This window comes from Phyllopteryx taeniolatus, chromosome 21, assembly GCF_024500385.1.
Source record: "Phyllopteryx taeniolatus isolate TA_2022b chromosome 21, UOR_Ptae_1.2, whole genome shotgun sequence".
Lineage (NCBI taxonomy): Eukaryota > Metazoa > Chordata > Actinopteri > Syngnathiformes > Syngnathidae > Phyllopteryx > Phyllopteryx taeniolatus.
In genome coordinates, this window is record NC_084522.1 from 4,795,817 (window position 1) to 4,813,438 (window position 17,622).

A 17,622-nucleotide genomic window follows, 5' to 3' on the forward strand; every position below is an offset into this window, starting at 1 on the left:
GTTATATTTACATGCACACTGCTACTACTGTATATACTTTACACTTTGCATATATATCTTACACTGTAAATAAAATAGATTTACATTCACACACCACGTATGGTTTTTAATGGAGAACGGCGATGTTTTCCTTTGTTATGTGCGCGTGTAAGAACGTTCTCTATGGCTTCATCATTTTAACAGCAGTAATATTAATTCTATTATGAATAATAATAAATTATGCCGCCTTTTCCTACTTGGGTGGATAAGCTTTTACGCCGAATTTATTCCAACAAAGAGGACAAAAAACACGTCGTCACATTGCCTTCGATTGTCGCCATTCTTTTATTCTCTTTTTTTCCTACGTGCCATTCCATTTGCATTTTTTCTATCCATCCATCCATCCATTTTCCTTACCGCTTTATCTTCACAAGGGTCGCAGGCGTGCTAGAGGCCTATTCTAAATATTAAAATTATTTGATCTGTATAAAATATAGAATGACAATTAATTTTATTTTGTGGCTCCAAACTAGTATGTAATTGTACGTAGATTTCCGTTAAAATTGGAAAAAAATGATGTAGGAACCAACGCGACGTACCGTCTCGTTCCTACCCGGGTCGATTGTATTGCACGGACCACCGGAAGCGACAGCAAATTTATTACTGCCGTCACAGCGATAATATTTGGCGCATTTTTGGGGTTCTCCGTCGACAACAATTTCATGCGAGATTTTGTGCGGAATCATTTCAAAGGCATCACGGGGACAGTTTAAAGGTAAGAGAGCTGACGTTAGACCGAGTGTGACAATTTAAACAGCAACATTTGCTCGCTTTAGCACTCGCCTCCTCGCCGCGGCGAATTTTGAAACCGGCTAAGACCTGGAAAACAACCCGCTCCATAAAAGCATACTGATTGTTTGCTGGAAAATGATGAACGTGCGTGGTCGGTTTTCACGGCGAAAAATAAGGGGGATTAGGTGCATTTTTTTCGTTTGGTCCTTTTAATATTCCACGAAAGTAGCGTTTGTGCGGCTTGGTGTTTATGTTGTGAAGGAGCATATTCGCCAGTTTGGGGAAACACTTGAACGTCGCGACGCCTTCCCGCCATTTTAAGAGTGCCTTCCAGGAATTAGTCTACACCGCGATAAACACACCCTCCCACAAAACAACGACGGCAATCATTGAAAAAAACGACTGTACCGTTTAATTTTGCGTATTTTACACCGTAAGGAAATATTATCGCAACATTTTAGCTTTATTCGAGCGTTTTTTAAAATTTTAATGAGCCGGCGATTGTGCCGTTTTCCAGGCGGTGAAAATCACAAAAATAGTGAAACCCAAACAAATTTAAATGACTATGGCTCTATTAAACGCAACGTTAGTATATTTATTGAGAAAATATATTTTGTTTTGGCCTTAAAATTAATTTTTAATTATTTTGTGAGTGTCCAGAATATCTTACACTGAAGAAGAGGTTAAAAATGCTCAATGTAGTTTAGTAAGGATAATATTAACTCAAGATTGGCAAACAATTAAAACAGGTAATTCTTTGGGGGGGCTAATCCCTCAGTAAGTATTATTGAGTATTATTATTGTATGGAACGTGCAAATTAAATAGATTCTTGCTGGGGTTTTAATTTGCCTTGCACAACCACAACACACTAAAAAAAGTACATTATATATATTACTGAAGGACTACTGTATATTGAGAAAAAAACGAAAGCGGAGCTAAAAATGCCACGATTCTTCTTGCATTGCGCGTAATTGTCTGCAGAGGGCAGCAGCATCCATAATGGACTCAGGGTGTCATCTGTTGTTAAACATTAGGACTGGGAGGCACACATTTAAAAAACAATGGTAGATTCCCCATTTTAATTGATTCCCTCCCCCCTCTTTTTGTGATAGAAAAAGCAAATGACAACAAATCGTTAGGGTAATAGCACAATTACCTATGTAATGTTTGAGCATTTTCATACATTAAGGAAAAAAAACAACAAATGAGAGTCTAGTTAACTCAATTCAACATTTGTGGATTGCCATGAACTGGTTGACTGAGAAACTACATAGACATACATAAAAATTTTTTTAGCAAACTTATTGCATTCTATTGGTATTGTGACAGTAAGTTAAAATGACTTGGAAAATTATGCTATTGGGCTAACAAAATGCAATTTTGTTTTTCATTATTCCCTTCTGGGATTTTTTTCCTCAACATTTAATTGCATCAGCTTCACCATAAATAACATCTCTTTACAGATAATGTAAAAATAAGTGCTTCCCCTTGGAAAATGTCCCATTTATCTAAATGTTTGTAAATGCTATTGCTTGTCATTTTTATTTTTCTTCTACAATTTACCGTCATTAAATAAGATGTCAAATTGCATGCATCGAAAAAGGAACACTGCACTGCAATGTATGAAAGGTTCTGCCCATGTTGTCTGTTTTTAACGCAGATTGCTGCTAATCTTGTTTTATGTCGTTAATCGTGTTTCTGAAATGTGTTTACATGTTATACGTGGAAGCATTGCATTTCAGCGGAGCAGCACTTTGAAGTGTGGAAGGCGCAAAGAATTTGTCCTGACAAAAACTAGAATTATTAGATGAAATCAATTAGTCCTATTATTGGTTACAGTCGTCTGAATTTTTTGGAGGATCTAGTACTCATCTCCAATTCACCTAATACTGTTTTATTTGTATTTTATTTTTTTAAATTTTTTATATTTTATAAACCTAATTTCCTTTTTTGTTTCTGCTCAGGGAAAAGTCTTAATAGAAAAGTAGTGCTTTGCCATCATTTCGTGATCAATCATCACATCAATTATTTCACTGTTATAATTGTCAAATAATTCCAATGTTGGACTTACTATTTTACAGATGTCGATTTAACCGAAACGGTCCGTGCAAGCGGCATGGAAGAAGAACTGAAAGCGGTTGAAGAAGCGCAAGGCAACGTTCCGAGCCAGCCGGAGTCCAGCGACGACATTCCTGACAAGGTTTTGGTGAAAAGGGGCAGGGGAAGACCCAAAGGTTCCAAGAAGCCGCAGATCAGTGTTCCCGACGTCAACCTCATGGAGCTCGTTTCAGGCATCGCCAACAGCGGCCCCGCGCTGGGCTTTGAGAACGCGAGCGGCGGCGAAGATCACGTGCCCAAGAAGAGGGGTCGGCCAAAGGGCTCCGGCAGCAAGCGCGTGGCGGAAAAGGCGGCCGACAACATCGGCTCAGACACGCCCAAAAGGGGAAGGGGACGCCCCAAAGGATCCGGCAAGCGAAAGGTGGAGCACATCACGAGCGAGGAAGAGAGCGACGAGACGGGGCATACCGACGGCGCTTTAAAAAAGGCGCCCCGCATCGAGTTAGGCGACGGCGACAACAACTCTCCCAACGGCATCGCCGCCCCGCGGGGCAGAGGAAGGCCGAGAAAGAGCAGCGCCGAGCGGCGCCCGGCGCCCACCTCGGACGGCCCCAAAAGAGGGCGAGGCCGACCAAAAGGCTCCGTCAACAAGAAGCCGCCCATGTCTTTGGCGCTCTTTCAAGCGGGACGCCCTCGAAGAAAGCAGATCCCGCCCTCTAGGCTGGTGATACGTCTCCCCGGAAAGAAAGGGAAGCGCGGGAGACCCAGGAAAGTACCCTCCGGAAGAGGCCGTCCCAGGAAGTACCCTCTGCCGCCCTCGGAGGACTCCAAAAACAGAGTGTGGAAGCCTCTGGGGAGGCCGAGGAAGCATCCCATCGCCGGTGCCGCGGGGGGAGCCCCGGTCGTCCGTCGGGGCAGAGGCCGGCCGCGCAAGTCGGAGGCTTTAAAGCGTCCCGGCGCCTCGTACGACGGACCCCCGCGTAAAAGAGGCCGTCCTAGAAAGCACCCCTCCGAGCCCGCTAAGCCCAAAGTGTGGAAGCCCCTCGGCAGGCCCAGAAAGTATCCTCTGGTGGATCCCCCGGAGGGAGCCCCTGCACCCCCCCGCCGCACGCCCGGTCGACCGCGCAAGTCCCACTCCAAACGTGGCGCCCACCTGCGCAACCCCGCACCCTCGCCGCGCCCCCCGGGGCGCCCTAGGTTGACGGAGGAGGGTGTACCGCGCAAAAGGGGGCGCCCCAAAAACTCCGGCAACAAGAATAAAGTCCAAAACGAGGCCCAGCCGGACGGCGCCCCCTGGAACCATTCCGCCGGCGCCGGAGAGGAGCGCAACGATGGGGAGGCGGAGCAACGTGAGGATGCCGCCCCACCCCAGCAGCGGGAAGACAACAACAACACCGCCGCGGAGGAGGGGGGGGCCGCCCAGGAGTGACATCACAAGCGCTTGATGAACAATCCATCAAGGTGTTACACTTGTAGGCAACATTGTAGTCTGGTAAGTTAGATAACCTTCTACCGACTAACCGTCTTTTCTTTTTCATCATGTCTTACTAGAAACTCTTCTACTTTGTTTTTTGTTTTTTTAAGACTTCTTATTGCTCCACTTTAGTTCTTGCGGGAAGTTTCTAGTTTTTAGCGTGACACCGCTCGATTCAGGCGTTTCGGCTCCATGGCGATCAGGAGGAAGTAGAATAGTGAGAAAAAAACATGCGTAGAAGTCTTTGTAATCTTTGCCTTTTTTAAGACCCAGAAAAAGATGAAGTCAACGCTAACTTGTATGTTAGCATTGATTTTAAAAATGGGAAAAAAACTAAACAAAACAAAAATTCCCCTACCAGCACACGTCTTGCTTTTAGCCCTCTAATGACTGTAAAATGTTAGTGTTCACACTTGGGAAACATATTGGTGATTTTCGGCCCCCTGCGAACACGCCTACAATGTAATACTTCACTGTGTATTTTGTTGAATTCCTCATAAAAAAAATATCATACTGTGTTAAATGTTTCTGTGCTTTTTATTTCTCCATAGTTTTGTAGTCTGGTGGATAACATGATGTAATGCTTGATAGTCCATGTTATTACCGTCTTATTTCAATTCAGTTTTGTTTTTTTGTTTTTTTTCCCCCATTGATAGCCAAAGCTTTGAATGTACCTCCTTTTTTATTTTTATTTTATTCTTTTTAATTTTTTTTTTTCTCCGGGTTTTAGTCTCATGTATTGCTTGACAAAAAATAAAATAAAAATAATAATAATAAAAAAACCAGAGCTCTGTCTCAAACGCCTTCCTGCCATCAAGATTTCTTCCTTTCTATTTGGACTTTTACCCACCCCAGCCTACCCTTCATTTTTTTCCCAAGTCGCATTAGTGTGGTCTCTCCTTCCTCTATCCTTGACAAGTAGCTGTTAAATATTTTTCATACTGTCATGATGATTTTATTTTATTTTTTTATTCATTGTTGGGTAACCACGTTAAAAAAAGATTTAAAATGGCCAATCATGTTTCTCTATCACATGTTAACATTTTGATGAAAAAAAATTTCAATTCAAGCCAATAAAGTGAAGCTATTTGGATTTTTGTGTTTTTGACAAGAAGCCAATTTGTAAGATATGCTCTTGAAATAAAATGTTGACCTTGTTGTTTTTATTTGTTAGTCCATTGGTGTGTGTCTATAAGAACTCAGAAAGACGGACCAGAAGTTGTTAGCTGACACAAGTGTGAATAAATTGAAGTGTATTTGTATCATGATGTTATGTGATTGACTTAAATCATAAACAGAGTTTATTTGTAGGTTGAATATACATGTAATTTGAGGCTTTCTGTGATGAAATCTTCAAATTTAAAAGCAGATTTTCCACCTTTTTCTGGTGTTTGAAAATCCATCTGAGTGGGAGATCTCTGTGAGCAGTCATTGTTACATTTGCTGAGTAAATTAAAAGTTGCTTTTGTTAATGTTGACTTAACTGTAAATACAGTTTATTTGTCGATTAAAATGCAGTGGACCGCTTTCTGGTTACAATTTTTTCAAATTGAAGGCGAAATGACGTCATGCCGACGAAAAGGCGGGCGAAAAAATCCGACGGAGTGGGACCTCCGCCGACGACGTCATTCGGGATGTCTCACTCGTGCTGAGGTTTACCTTCCAAGTGCGAGTACATAGAGTTGCATTTGTGAATAATGTGCTGTGAATGCCGTTAAATGTAAAATACGGTTTATTTGTCAGTCGAATACTTAATGGCTCGAGTTAACTGATGTCTTTCCGGATCGATTTTTTCCAAATCCAAGCGAAACTGACGTCAGGGCGCTCCATTTTCCGGTGTGAAAAGCCGACAAAGAGTGGGAGCTGCGGGCGACGACGTCACCATCTGGGTACCTGACACACCTGTCCTGACAACTTTTTCTTACTTCCGCCAGTGACGACCGAAAAAAAAAAAAAACCCCGACAACAAAAGTTGCCACTTTTCCCCCCCCTAATTTGACTCACTTCAGCGTGTGGGAGCGGGTTAACAAGCAGGTGAGTGGACTATTCGAATTTATCGCTGTTTATTGTGTGTCAAACTAGTTCCGAAGTTGGAACTTTACATTCTTCTACTGATGCTAATTAGCTAGCACATTTTTCGTTACGGCTTAAACAGGCCCGTGTACTTGTATGGCATTTTTTTACTTACATTAAACTACCACGTTTCCTGTCAAAACACAAACCTAATTGAGTTATTTACTCTAGCAGACATTTACTGCCAGTGTTTTGTTTTTGTAGGTTTGTCTGGGCAAAGTCTACCTCCTCCCCCCTTTCTCACGAAGTAAGCCACGCTACAACTTCACTTATTTTCTGCTAATCATTAATTAAACTGTTTTATTAAGTAATATACTCATGTGTTGTAACTCGTCTTATAAATCGTGACCCGTGCAAAACAACACTGAAAAATAATAAAGAAAAAAGACAAAGAATAGTAATAGTTTTTATAGGTATGTATTTTTTATTCCCCCCCCTCGTTTTAATATATAAATTAAGCATAAATTATATGTATGAGTAAATGAAACACTTAATATATAAAAATCTTATAACGGTGCACAATTGTACAGGAGTTTGCTCATGAAAAGGTAGTTGCTTACATTGAAATAACACAAATATTTAATAAGAAGAAAAATGAGCAAACATAACACCAGCAGAACGTTGTTGTACTACTTAATGTATTACATTCATAATTAACAATGTCAGTATACAGTGTATCAAATAAAATTAATCAAACTAATACAAATACAAAATGTATACATTAGTGAGTATTCTTTTTTTGACAAGTGCAAAACAAAAAAATTACAGGAGTTTGCTCATTAAAAATTATCTGCTTGAATTAATAACAATTTGGGGGAATATAAACACAAAAAGAATACAAATAAGATCAGCAGAAAACAAGTTATGTCCACAAATGTATTTCATTGAATTATTTTTACAAAAAAAAACAAAAACATTTGTTCCCATTATAACATAAATATTTTGAGTTATGGACTACACATTTATCGGATTAGAGTAAACATCCATCCATCCTCTGAGCCGCTTCTCCTCACTAGGGTCGCGGGCGTGCTGGAGCCTATCCCAGCTATCATCGGGCAGGAGGCGGGGTACACCCTGAACTGGTTGCCAGCCAATCGCAAGGCACATACAAACACATTCGCACTCACATTCACACCTACGGGCAATTTAGAGTCCCCAATTCATGCATGTTTTTGGGATGTGGGGGGAGAACATGCAAACTCCACACAGGCTGGACTGTGAGGCTTGACGCTCTAACCAGTCGGCCACCGTGCCTTAGAGTAAACAATGATAAATATTAACAGCAGTACACACCAAATTAATCCTCAGAATTAAAAAAAAATCTGAAGTATTTAATTTTACAGGGGTGCAAAAATGATAAAACAATACAATTAAAGGGAAAGTTGAAAAAAATCCTATTTCTTTGTAAATTAGAAAGTATATAAATTTTATAAAGGGTATGACCCTAACATGTCTCATTGATGACCTCAGATTTATTACATACATGTGAAAACACATCAGTATATTACATAAAACTGTTTAAATACTGATTAGCATAAAATAAGTGAAGTTGTTTGAATCACATTGTGGTGAATGTAAAAGTTTCGTTATTTTTTTTTTTTTAAATTAATTTTGATACATTATCTTCTCACAGGAAATAACATTGAGCATGTGGGTGACGTGTTTCTGACATCCTTACTGCTCCGTATTCATATTCATAGACAATTTAGCATTTTTACACGCCTCAAAGAGGACCCAAAGAATGTCTGGCGAAGTGTCCCGTGAGGAGGAGGTGGCGGCGCTCTTGCCAATTGGTCTGCGTGCACAATGTCTGCTGACAGCAAGCGAAAAGACTCCAGAAGAAGAATTAGAGGAGGAAAGAGATGAAGAAGACAAAGACGATGAGGTTACAGGAGCCGGCGACATCACCCTGCCGTGGCCTGGTGACAGGGACAAGAGAAGCGAGGACACGGACGGCGTCTCGTCGGGGGTTTGCGTGTCCGACGCCGAGGACAAGGACGAAGACGACGCGCTGAGCAAAGCAAAGTGGCGCGAGAGCATGCCCGAGGGTGACAAGTGGCGGGACGACCTGCCCGGGGCGCCGCGGGACGAGGGAGACGGCTCGCTGGCTGACGAGGAAGAAGAGTCCCATTGGGTACCGGAGAAAGGCACCATGGGCTTCACTCCTCAGGTGAAAATAGTGCGGCGGCAGTCCAGTGAGGTGGTCAGAAAAGAGAGCAAACTGGACATGGACATGGAAGACCACCACTATTACGACAAGGACAACACCACAAAGTCGCAAATGGCGACACCGTTGAACGGCAACTGGAATGAATCGCAGCAGAAAAAATGTGAGTACACACACACACACCATGGACTATCACAACAATCTTGAAACAGAAATCATGGAAAAGAGGAAAATGGTCTTCGCCAAATAAGTGTTCTTGTACTCAAGTGCAGAAAGTATTTTTTTTTTTGGGAGGGCTGTGGTAAGGGTGTGTACTGTTGTGTTGTGTTCAGACTTGTGCGACGACATATGCAGTGAGACGCTGAAGCTGGCCATGTGGACGGCGTCAGCGGCACTGGTTTTCCCCTTCCTGGTGTGGGGGGGGTACGCGCTCCTGCCCTTTGACTCCCCGCTGATGGGCAGCGCCCCCCACAGGGTGGTCTACACACTGCGCTGCGCCGTCTTCGCCTCGGTGCCCATCCTGCTGGGTAACGAAGTCTTAAGGGTTATGACACTTGACCTTTATTAGAGAGGTTTGTGTGTGTTGTGTGTGCGCGACACATTTAAGTCTGTGTGAGACCATTTGTGTATCTGGCGTATGTATGTGTATGACGTGGGTGTGTTGTGTGTGTGACGTGTCTGAGTGTCTGAGGTGTGTGTGATGTGTCTGAGGTGTGTGTGACGTGTTTGGCATGTGTAACATGTATACAGTGGCTATATAAAGTCTACACACCCCTGCTCATATGCCTACAACTCTTTTCAAAACTAAATCCACCCAATTACTGGCAACTGATGATTACTAGAACAGCTGAACTTTGTTTGAGGTTAATTAGAGGCACTTAAAATGGTGGCAGGTGTGCGCTGACTCCCATTTGACATGCTTAATGTGATTGGTTCATTCCGAAGAGTGCCACTTCACTTATATGAGGGTGTGTGAACTTGTGCAACCACATTATCAGTTATTTTTACTACCCCTTTCGAAAAGATCACAGGCCAGATTAATGGTGGAAAAAGTTATGAAATAACTTATTGTGGTCTAATTTTTCATATCACAAAAACTTGGCATTTGAGCAGGGGTGTGTAGTTTTTAAATCAACTGTGTGTGTGCGACTTTTATGTAGGCGTGGTGGTGCAGGGTGTGGCCAGGATTTGCTACGGTGAAGTGAAGCCGAGCTTCCAGACCAAAGCGCGGAACGGGAAGGCGTCAGTGCACGGACATTACGTCAGCCAATCGGTGGGCCTATTCCTCTTCTACTTCCTGCAGCTGGCCGTCCTGGCGTCCTACGTCAACCACGACCTCATCAAATTAGTGCCGCTGCTCACCGTCATCTTTGTCTTTGGAAGGTACCACACCTCCACTTGTGACATCATAAATATAGAAATTAGACAGACACCCCCTCGGGATACGTAAGCACGTCCACCATATTGTGTGGGTCAGAACTGCCTGTAAACTAATGCATAAACATATGCAACTTTAATTTAATTTGATTACAAATATACTCCCATCTTAGATGAGAGTAAACGGTTTCAAAACAGGGTTAGGGTTTCAAAATAGGGTTTTAGGTTTCAAACTATGGTTTGAAAAGAGCGTTAGGGTTTCAAAACAGGGCTAGGGTTTGAAAGTAGGGTTTCAAAACAGGGTTAGGCTTTCAAGACGGGGTTAGGGTGTCAAAGTAGGATTTCAAGACAGGGTTAGGGTTGCAAAACAGGTTTATGGTTTCATAGTAGTGTTTCAAGACGGGGTTAGGGTATGAAAGTAGGGTTTCAAAACGGGGTTAGGGACAAATGATGGTGATAGCTTATTTTAAGATACAACTGAGAAACACACCTGTCATTTTGACTAGTCAAAATTACATCACGGGTATCTTTCATGAAAACTATTCAAAATGTAGTTATGACCAGTCAGAAAGTTGTTGTTGATATCTACCATGTTAATTTCAAATAAGTCTAACTTTGCTTTTTAACATCAAATCTGCTTACCGTAACAGTAGCGTAGTTGGACGTGATTGCCCACTTGGTGGTTTCTGCCCTCAGGTTGATCTACTGGCTGTGCCTGTCGCTAGGCAGCAGCATCCGAGGCCTGGGCTTCGGCCTGTCCTTCTTCCCCATGTTGGTCATGCTGGCCGCCAACCTCTACTTTGTGTCCTCCTCGGCGGGACCTGAGGCCGTCTTTGACGTGGAGCCACCCACCACGGCCCCTCCGCCGCAGCAGCGGAGCTGGTGGGGCTGAGCGGCACGCCGGGAGGTGGGACACTTAACAAAGCAGTCTTCATAGTTTCCCCCCCAACCCCAACTCACATTTAAGTGGAATGAATTTTCCATTCATATTACAATGACAAGTTTTCCTCCTGTCAAAACCGTTCATTTAAAACCCAGAATTCTTTTTTTTAATTTTTTTTTCCTACCAAAAACAAAAAAATGATTTCCTACAAAATCTGACAAATAGTCCTTAAAAACACTGTACAGCCTAAAAGCAACTGTAAATAGTCTTTTTGTATGAGGTTGACGTATTGCAGATTTATTAATTTTCTGCTGATCACAGTTGATGTATTTATAAGCAGCTGATTTGTGTTGCGTTTGAATGATTATTTAAGCGAGGCTAATCAACTTGTGCGGGGACCTCAATAAAACTTCTTGAAAAGACGAGAACACGGTTGAACTTCACTCCGTTTGTCATTTAATATATAAAATACAGTAAAACATACGCAAAAAGGAGGTTTCAAGGGACTTGGATACTTTGGTACAACAAACACTTTTTCTGTAAAAGCGGTATAGAATTTCAATAACATCAGTGCATACTTTTGTATATGAAAATATACACAAACTGTATATCGTTCAAGAAAAAGAAAACGTCAAAACATCTTTACATCAAAATCCATAGCAGACTAGCTCAACACAATATATTAACTATAAATTTCATCTTTAGTATTTTATTTGCTACATCATTCTGACTGCGTGACACACAAACTGTTACCTGCGTCCCATGCGTCTAAACATGTTTCAAATTCCACCAATTTTTCTTTATAAATATATTCTATATCTGGATGAAAACTGCAGCATTTAACTGGTACTTTCCTTTTATTGCATTTGCTAATACCGCATTGTCTGATCGTGCAAGTTGCAGTGAACAAAAAGGAAACCAGTTTGGATGTCGGTGATACGATGACAAAGAGAGTCTAATGTTCCAAAAATTACAAGCTACACAAACTAAAAGGCTCCGTAATTGTATGGAGCTGCACTGAACCAGCACAAATTAATCTTAAACAAAACAACCTAACATCGTAAACGACAAGTAACAGGGGTCCGAGTGAGTCTGTTTTCCCCTCCTCAATAGATTGTCATTTGACCACACAGGGCAGGATGGACCCAATTGGGGTGTTGTCACTGCACTTTAAACCATTTTTGTTGCAATTTGTCACTGTCCAATAACCAGCATGTATGGCCACATTTTTTTATATTCCTAATTTAAAGATGCATGCTTGTTAGTGTCTTTTGTTTGCCATATCATTGCTGTTCAATTAAAATACGTTTTAATTTGAAAAAACAAAAATGACTGAGGGGAAAAACAACTTGTTCATTGGACAGCATTTTTTTCCCCCTATACTGTTGCTTTCCACTGAAAGTCGCATATTCAAAATTTTTACTTTTTCTAATCTGAAAAAAATACTGGGTAAGAAGTACGATCCCAAAATTTTGAAACATGCTTTTTGTTGGGCAAATATTTTCCCCAAATGTTTTTGTCGATGAAATGTTACATTTTTTTGTCTTGCTTTTTAGTCGACAAATTTGTATGGGGAGTTAACCAAATTTCTTTGGGGACATTTTTGTCGACAGCTTTTTTTTTTTTTTTTTTTTTTTAAAAGATTGACATTTTTTGAGTCAACAAAATGTTTTTGTCATAGCATCATGCAATCACTTTTCGATCTCCATTTTATAAACAAAACATTTTTGAGCAACAATGTATTTTGTCATGTCACTTTCCAAAGAAAAGCATGTATCATTAAATTGTGGCAGTTTTTTTTTTTTTTTTTTTTTTAAATTAGAACATTAGAAAAAACTTTTTTCAGTGACGATCTTTGTACTATCTCAATCCAATGTAAACCACGCATCTCCTAATTTGATTTGGAGATGTATAATTATTATTTTTTTTACTGGTACATGATTTCTTTGTCATTGCTATCAGTCAAAAAGCTTTTTTTTTTCTTCTTTCCTCTCTTTCCTTCATAAATGGCAAAAATTGCTTTGTGTGAGGCAGAAAAGTAAACTTTTTGGCAATACAATTTTTTGTGAATAATGTAACCAAACATTAGTGCTGAAAGCTGGTACTGGTCATTATGACTGATTGTCCAATCAAAACTGTACATACCACCGTGGTGACATTAACTAGCTGTAGCATCTCCGTCCTGCCCCCCCTTTTCTGGGGGGCGGGGGGATTCTTGCGTGTTATTGATTTTAAAGTGTTTTAAAAGTGAATTGTGTTGTAATGCAATAACAGTCTTACAGAGCTTACTTGGCATTTTAGCGCTCTGCTTTTCTTTTTTTGTTTTTAACTCAAGTGTTACAACAGAACTAGGTGCTGCCAGTTCACATATGGGCTTAACTAACAGTCAAGTGACCGCAGCCAAGTAGGCATCATAAAGGGCAGGGGAGGTTATTTAGGGTTTGGCGTAGACATCTCTTCTATTTTTACTAAAGAACTTGTGCACACACATTCACACACTGAAATGATGGCGACAAAACAAATTCCTATTAAAAATGACATCAAACCATCTGTTAACTTTACCGGTTGCTGTAGAAAAAGGGCTAAATGTGTGTATAGATATGAGAAGCTAGGCTAATGTGAAGGGCAGTGATTGTGTGTGTGTGCGAGTGTTATGCTTTTCCCGCGTGCATGTTGGCTGTGTAGCAAAAATGACAACAACACGACCAAGCAGGCGCTAAGTGGGGTACGCTACCCAAACATATCGTCACGCTTGTTTATAATAATAATTATTAATAATAATAGCGGACAGATCCACTGAGTTGACTTTTTTTTTTTTTTTTTTTTTTTTTAGGGCTAGCTAGCAAAGTCTATGCAAATATATGTACATACACGCACTTGAAGCCAAAAAGCTAACAGAAGCGGTAGAAATATAGAAAACATCCGTTCACTTTGGGTAACCACGGGAAAATAAGATGGTCTAGCTCGTGCGCTAAAGAGGACATCAGTTTCGTTGAGGAGGGTGGGGTTTTTTTTTGTTTTTTTTTGTTTGTTTTTTTAAACAAAGTGAAACGGACCTTCAGAACCAGTACTGACAGAGAACGAACACAACGGTATGTCTGTGTGGCGACCATTCGTATAGAGCCACAAGAGTGTTCGTTTCCTGTGCGCCGTGTTTTGTTTGGCATTCCGAGGACAACACAGCATTGGCTCAAGGCCCCACCCCGCCCCCCCCAAAAAAAAGTGCAGCGTGGGAGGGACTTGCTGAAGAATGGACAGGTTCAAAATGGCGCCCGCAGAAAGCAGGAAGTGAGGTCTGCTGAATGTGGACTGGATGAGAGGAGGTGAGTGCCTTCTGTAAAAGTGGAAGGGATGCAACTGGACTCTTGTCGGACAGTGGGGACCTTTCACATTTAATCCAAAAGTCTTCTAAATCGTAGGTTTGGAGTTCACCTAAATAGGGCTGTTTTGTTATGTCTTAAGTATTAATTTAACACCTGTAAGACAGTTATGAATGTAAAAGGTTACTTTAAACAATGCTTGTCCATTTGCTTGAATGACTGGTTGGTCAATTGATTGGTTGGTTAGCAGAGTTCTGCTATTGTTGCCAGGTGTGGCTGGTGAATGGCCGTTTTGCCACCAGTTATCCCTGGATCACACAATAAGAGAAATTTAGTTTCTCACGAGGGCGCTATATAGTACTATAAAGGTGCGATGTCAGAGGGTCTCGTTACTATGTCACCCTACACGAAAGATATCCCCCCCCAAAAATATTTTTCCTTTTTGCCATCACAGGGCTATGATAGCGGGGATTGTCACACTACAAAGAGTTTTGTCGTTCCCGCCCAAATAAATTGGACTCAAATTGAAAAGTCGGCCACAATAGCGAACGGGCCAATAACTGGGCTAAAATCTTTTAGTCTGATCCAGGCATTAGGTAAACAAACAGTTGTTATGCAAAATGGTCATTCACTAGCCACACCTGGTGGCAAGAACCCTCATGTGACCATCCCCAGAAGACACGCCCGTCGGAGACTTAATAAATCGACTAATCAAAAAACCAACAATCACTCGATCCATAAACCAACCAATCATTTGGGGGATTGTTGGCGCTGCACATGATAGCTTACGAGTGCAGAAAGTCAGCTCTACATTGGATCAAAGGTGAAACGTGATCAACCAACAACAGTCCAGTCGCCTCCATTCAAGTTTTGCCTGGATGACTGAGAATGTACACACACGTGTTGGTGTTGAGGCTAAAATCTTGCGTGAAAGCGCGTGGTGAGGCATTTGTATACGACGTCCTCACGTGTGGCGTGTACGACGTGACGTGATGTGTTTGTGTTGTCCGAACCTCCCTGCGTACTCTGGGCCGCCGCTTATGTCACCCAGGCGTCCAGTCTCATTCTCTTGATGTTGCCCCCCTCTTGCTCCGGCGAGGGGCTGAAGTCAGAGCGGCCCGGCCCGACGCTTCCTGCGGCCGCCGTGACCATGTTGGTGCTGTTAGCACCGCCGCCGCCTGTGTCCTCCCGGTCGCTGCCTTCGAAGGAGCTGGCGTTGCTGCTCACGCTGTCGGCGGGCGAGCGTCCCGTGGGGGGCTCCAGGCACAGAAGCGATCCAGGATACTGTGGCGGCGCAGTCAGGGTGGCGCAAGAGGACTGAAGCGGCGGCGGGGCCGGTGGAGGGCAAGGGGTGCTGCGGTCCCGGCCCGGCGACACCGGCTCCGACTTGATGCTGACGCCACTGTTGGTGTTGACTGTCAACATGGCGCCTTGAGGTATATGCGCCACGGGCCTGACGACGAGAACGACGACACCACATTTAAACGAGCGGACACAAATGTGATGAAATCACGTTTAGAGGCACGGCGCAGGAAACACGAAGAAGCCATTTTCAACAAGCCTATGATGCATTCAGGGACCCTGTGGCTGACATACAAAAGGGAAGGTTCCGTAAGTGAAAGCGGAACAGTTTGGATTCTTGGCCAGAACATCACAACAAACCAAAGAAGCTTATGCGAGCATGCTAAGCTAAGAGACACTCAGGACGTTTACATGCTTGTTTAGTGCTACCGTGGAACCTCTACAAAGTCAAACATGGCGACAAAGTCGGTTCAGTGAGCATCAAATGATTCACTTGTTCTGCTTTTTCTTTGGCGTTTTTGCAGGGAAGAGAATAATAATATATCCAGGAAGATACTGTACTTGAAGTAAGCATTTTTGCACTTGTATGTGTAAATGCTACAAATGCCATCATCTTTAAAGTCAAGACTGTTTTGTGATGTCTAAAGTATTAATTTTACACCTGTAAGACAGTTATGAATGCAAAAGGTTACTTTAAACAATGCTTGTCCCTTTGCTTGCTTATGTATGATGGTGACAATTTGAACAGATTATTCCATGAATTTCTGTGGGATAAGTCCACCAGCGTCTCAGAACGGCTTTTGTTGGACCCTATAAGAGGTTCCACTGTACTTGTGTTACCTCACTGCAGCAAACTATTGCTAGTATATCCACCTCGGCAACCACTTTTGTAGCTTATTGGCCTTTTTCTATTAGACACAAACAAGCTATCTAGCATTCTAAAGAGTGAAGCATGCTCAAATCATCTTTCTCCTGTGAAATCACCTACACACCAAGCAAGCCAAGTGTGCTCCACTCACTACATGGGGGTCCTCTGTTTATGATGGTCCCGACATACAAATTCAGAATGTCACGCAATTTGACAGTTTTTCACTCGATCGTTTTGTATTTATTGCCGACAAGTGTTTTTCATACAAATATTTACTGAAATTCTGACTTTCTACTGCCTTAATGGTAACTTCTTTACTATGTTGCATTCTGACTTTTGGATTATGTCGCCACCGTGGGAATGGAACGCTGTCATAAACCGAGGACCCACTGTATCTTGAAAGTCTGGTTTCCTATAGTCCAAACGATGTCTGGTGAAAGAAGTGGGATCCTATTTGCAATGGCTTTTGCTATTCACGATGGTTGAAATCAAACCTGTTCTGGTTTAAAACTCTCAAAATACTTCAGTTTGAGAACGTCCAATGAAAAATGAGTAATGTGGTATTGGGAATTCACTTCCAGAACAAGCGAAAAGTGAAATGACAGACAGGTCCTGACTGCTCACGCACACGCGCGCACACGCACACACACGCAAACACACACCCACGCGCGCGCACACACATGCTGAGAAGGAAGGCGGGGGCGAGGTAGGGGGTTTCAGCCAAGAAGCGCACATGAAGACAGACAGCGGGGAAAAAAGGAAGTGGGATACAGTACCGGCCCAACCACTCATCTCTACCCAAGAGCAGGTTGGACGGAGAGCCCAGACTGTGGGGAAGAAAACAAAAGGTTGGAGCTTCCCAAAACCCCAAAATGGCGGACCGGACATTATTGAGTGTTGATCAACAACCACAATAATGTCAATTATGTCACCTGAAACAACACAAAACACTCTTCTCTGTTGTTCTGACTACTACACAACATCCTGAGGGGCTCGACACTAAAACACTCAAAAAGACCACAAAGACACGTTTAGTTCCTTCCTGCTTTACAAATGCGGTTGTTGCCATTTTGAAGAGAAATGTGCAGCGTCAAAGGCAAAAAGACTAATAACCTGACTGGGACAAACGCAACACAACGCCCAGCGTGAGACAGTGTATGTGATTCTATAACTACTAGGATTACAGGTCCTTCATAGGTTACAACATTAGGTACACCTGCACAAGCGGCATAGTTTAAGCAGCACAATTTCGATCAGAAAATTATACACCAGCTTCTGCTCAAACACCTGCTGTAACGCTACAGTACGGCAAATATCCTTCAAAATGA

General features: G+C 42.3%; 3 protein-coding genes across 11 annotated transcripts in view; 2 read left to right on the forward strand and 1 right to left on the reverse strand.

Annotated features, from left to right (window-relative positions):
• Positions 1-584: 584 nt before the first annotated feature.
• Positions 585-5,470, forward strand: si:ch211-288g17.3 (translation initiation factor IF-2). Its single transcript, XM_061760679.1, has 2 exons — positions 585-754; positions 2,854-5,470. Exon 2 carries the CDS (start codon positions 2,889-2,891, stop codon positions 4,257-4,259), a length of 1,371 nt encoding a protein of 456 aa, XP_061616663.1. The 5' UTR covers positions 585-754; positions 2,854-2,888; the 3' UTR covers positions 4,260-5,470.
• A 484-nt stretch (positions 5,471-5,954) lies between these two features.
• Positions 5,955-11,232, forward strand: tmem79a (transmembrane protein 79a). Of its 4 annotated transcripts, none has more exons than XM_061760706.1 (6): positions 5,955-6,338; positions 6,582-6,624; positions 8,078-8,707; positions 8,877-9,071; positions 9,705-9,927; positions 10,618-11,232. In XM_061760706.1, the coding sequence occupies exons 3-6, from the start codon at positions 8,119-8,121 to the stop codon at positions 10,811-10,813; spliced, it is 1,203 nt and encodes a 400-aa protein (XP_061616690.1). In that variant the 5' UTR covers positions 5,955-6,338; positions 6,582-6,624; positions 8,078-8,118; the 3' UTR covers positions 10,814-11,232. The 4 variants fall into 4 exon arrangements, with proteins under 4 accessions (XP_061616690.1, XP_061616689.1, XP_061616687.1 ...); XM_061760703.1 differs by having other exon boundaries at positions 5,956-6,338; positions 8,011-8,707; XM_061760705.1 differs by lacking the exon at positions 6,582-6,624.
• A 5-nt stretch (positions 11,233-11,237) lies between these two features.
• Positions 11,238-17,622, reverse strand: part of LOC133471256 (myocyte-specific enhancer factor 2D homolog) — a 39,091-nt gene continuing 32,706 nt past the window's right edge. For 3 of the 6 annotated variants that reach the window (XM_061760656.1, XM_061760655.1, XM_061760657.1), the window contains 2 exons: positions 17,071-17,121; positions 11,238-15,577 (listed from right to left, as the gene is read on the reverse strand). In XM_061760656.1, the coding sequence (XP_061616640.1) occupies positions 15,163-15,577; positions 17,071-17,121 (466 nt within the window). In that variant the 3' untranslated portion in view covers positions 11,238-15,162. The remainder of the gene's footprint in view (positions 15,578-17,070; positions 17,122-17,622) is intronic. The other 3 variants (XM_061760658.1, XM_061760659.1, XM_061760660.1) reach the window with 1 other exon arrangement.

Excerpts from the sequence above, each read along its gene's own strand:
- si:ch211-288g17.3 (XM_061760679.1), top strand. The coding sequence starts at position 2,889 with ATGGAAGAAGAACTGAAAGCGGTTGAAGAAGCGCAAGGCAACGTTCCG.
- tmem79a (XM_061760706.1), top strand. The coding sequence starts at position 8,119 with ATGTCTGGCGAAGTGTCCCGTGAGGAGGAGGTGGCGGCGCTCTTGCCA. Across the intron at positions 9,072-9,704 it reads CTCGGTGCCCATCCTGCTGG|GCGTGGTGGTGCAGGGTGTG; the intron begins GTAACGAAGTCT and ends ACTTTTATGTAG. Across the intron at positions 9,928-10,617 it reads GTCATCTTTGTCTTTGGAAG|GTTGATCTACTGGCTGTGCC; the intron begins GTACCACACCTC and ends TTCTGCCCTCAG.